General features: G+C 38.6%; 1 protein-coding gene across 1 annotated transcript; it reads left to right on the forward strand.

Moving 5' to 3' along the window:
• Positions 1-1,102: 1,102 nt before the first annotated feature.
• LOC117112770 (kelch-like protein 10) lies at positions 1,103-1,430 on the forward strand (the record flags this gene model as incomplete). The annotated part of the gene is made up of 1 exon (XM_033255937.1): positions 1,103-1,430. A coding segment is annotated over exon 1 (328 nt), but the record flags the coding sequence as incomplete, so codon positions are not given.
• Between the last annotated feature and the right edge of the window lie 761 nt (positions 1,431-2,191).

The following is a 2,191-nucleotide window of genomic DNA, read 5'->3' on the forward strand; positions in this document are numbered from 1 at the left end:
TGTGTATTGAAGATTATTAGTTAATACTTATGGAAAATATGGTCTCGAAGATAAAAAAAAAATATCAAAAAAAAAAATAATAGAAAATATAAGTGTGGTTCTGCCTGTCAATGTCATACGCAAGAACACGTGGGAGATGGGGGGTAGGCTGGGGCGCATCCTCTCCCCCTCCATGGTACAAATTAGTTCCACTAAGTGAGTTGAAATATTAAAAGTGACCATGGCAGTAGGGATATTTAGGGATTCAGTTCCACATTCTTAATTTTCGCACCCCACCCCCCCCCCCCAGTTCCAAGGGGGGGGGGGAATTTCAATGTCATCTCTAAGAATGAAAAAAACTACTATCTACCACTAATACAAATATTCCGTATTTTTAAACTTTGCGCTTAAGTCGATGATTAACTATTACTGTAACTTAAATAAAGTACGGTCAATTCAAGTACTGTATTTAAAACTTCCGTATTTTCCATGATCTGGTTAATAATTTACACAATTTACCAAATATCAGTGAAGCATTGCCCTTGCAAGAAAAATTTACCCCTAGCTAGGGCCTATCTTCAGAAGTTGCAGCGTTTCTCGAAGCGGCGGTTCATACGCATGCGCATTCACATTTATATCGGGCTTAATCCCGAGAAAAAGCCCATCTCGAATTGAAGCCCCCCTCTTTAATCGCAAAAGTACGGTAGCATCGAAAAGAAGACCATTACCTAAGACAACATAGGCATCTTTTCGCCATAGCAACAGTACATACATTGTACACATGAATTTCAAAGAAACAAAATAAATAACACGCTTAGTTTCAAAGTGGTTTGGTTATTTTAAAGTACCGCAAACTAGCGCGAATTTTATTCTGCGTTTATGACATGCACGCGTACCGTAAAGGAATGTTGTATTCGACGGTTACCGAGGTACGAGTGCGTAAAAACACGTAGCAACACAACATAACATAGATAGAAACAATCTGCTATTTATTCATACAAAATTATCGGTGATGTTGATAACCGTAAAAGCTCGTGATTAACATATCAGCATACCTTAGTTATTATTTTTATTATATTATTATTTTATATATAAAGTACTGTAGGCCTAAACAAATACCGGTATGGAACTTGCAGAAAAACGAATGAGCGTTACCGCGTGTAATGTCTTCAACGAACTTCGACGAAGTCGTCAACTTTGCGACGTTGTACTAGAAGTTGAGGGTCGTGAGTTCCACGCCCATAAGAATATACTTTCCGCATGTAGTCCATACTTCCGAGCACTATTTACCAACGGTATGACTGAAAGTGATTTGAGTCGAATCCATATTCCCAATGTGTCATATAAAGTCATGAATTACTTGATTGAATTTGCGTATACTCGTGACATCACACTGACAGCCGACAACGTAGAGAGCATTTTTGCTGCGGGAGATCAGTTTCTTATACATGGTAAGTATTATAATTTTAAAGTCTGGTAAAGCCAAAACGAAAAGTAGATGTACTTCGTAGATGTACTCCCGTTATCTGCCTTTGTGTATACAAAAAAAACACCCCTTTATTTCCACTAAACCATTGGCGGATCTAAAAGGAGGGTCATCGGGGTCCTGACCCCCCCTCCCGCTTGGGCAAAAAAAAAAAGAAGTAAATTTCTAGACCAACTTTTTTGTTGGGGAAATTAGAAGTCGGGAAAGCTCATTTCCCGCCATCTAGGAATCACAATTTTCCCCCTCCCCCTTTTTCTTTGCGGTTTATCGATTCGTGGAAAAATGAATACAAATGCAACTACTTATTTTTTTTATGTAGGCCTATGTATACACACATAATTACTGTAAGAATGAGAAAGTTTGCCTGACCGTTTTCAAGGTGGGGGGGGGGGACCTTGAATTTTAAAAGACACCTCAGAAGTAGGGAAAGCTCCTTCCATCTAAGAATCAGAGCCCCCTCTTTGTTTTTGGAAACATTTTGACCTCCCTAATTTGAACACAAACACAAAGAAGCGCATGTGTGGTCGGAATGACGTTTGAAAGACACTACAGTGTAACTTACGGGACAGTGTCAATGAGATATGAATTGACTGATGAATGTTTTAGTCCAGCAAACTTTGGTTGGTTTTTTTTAAAAATTGGATATGATGTAGAGTAGACCTAGATAAATCAAAAAAGTATGTGCAACATTTTTTTTTTCATACGTAAGGGGGGTTGCCAGCCGTT

Source organism: Anneissia japonica, unplaced genomic scaffold (genome assembly GCF_011630105.1).
Source record: "Anneissia japonica isolate Jap-2015-1 unplaced genomic scaffold, ASM1163010v1 scaffold49719_len2195_cov152, whole genome shotgun sequence".
Lineage (NCBI taxonomy): Eukaryota > Metazoa > Echinodermata > Crinoidea > Comatulida > Comatulidae > Anneissia > Anneissia japonica.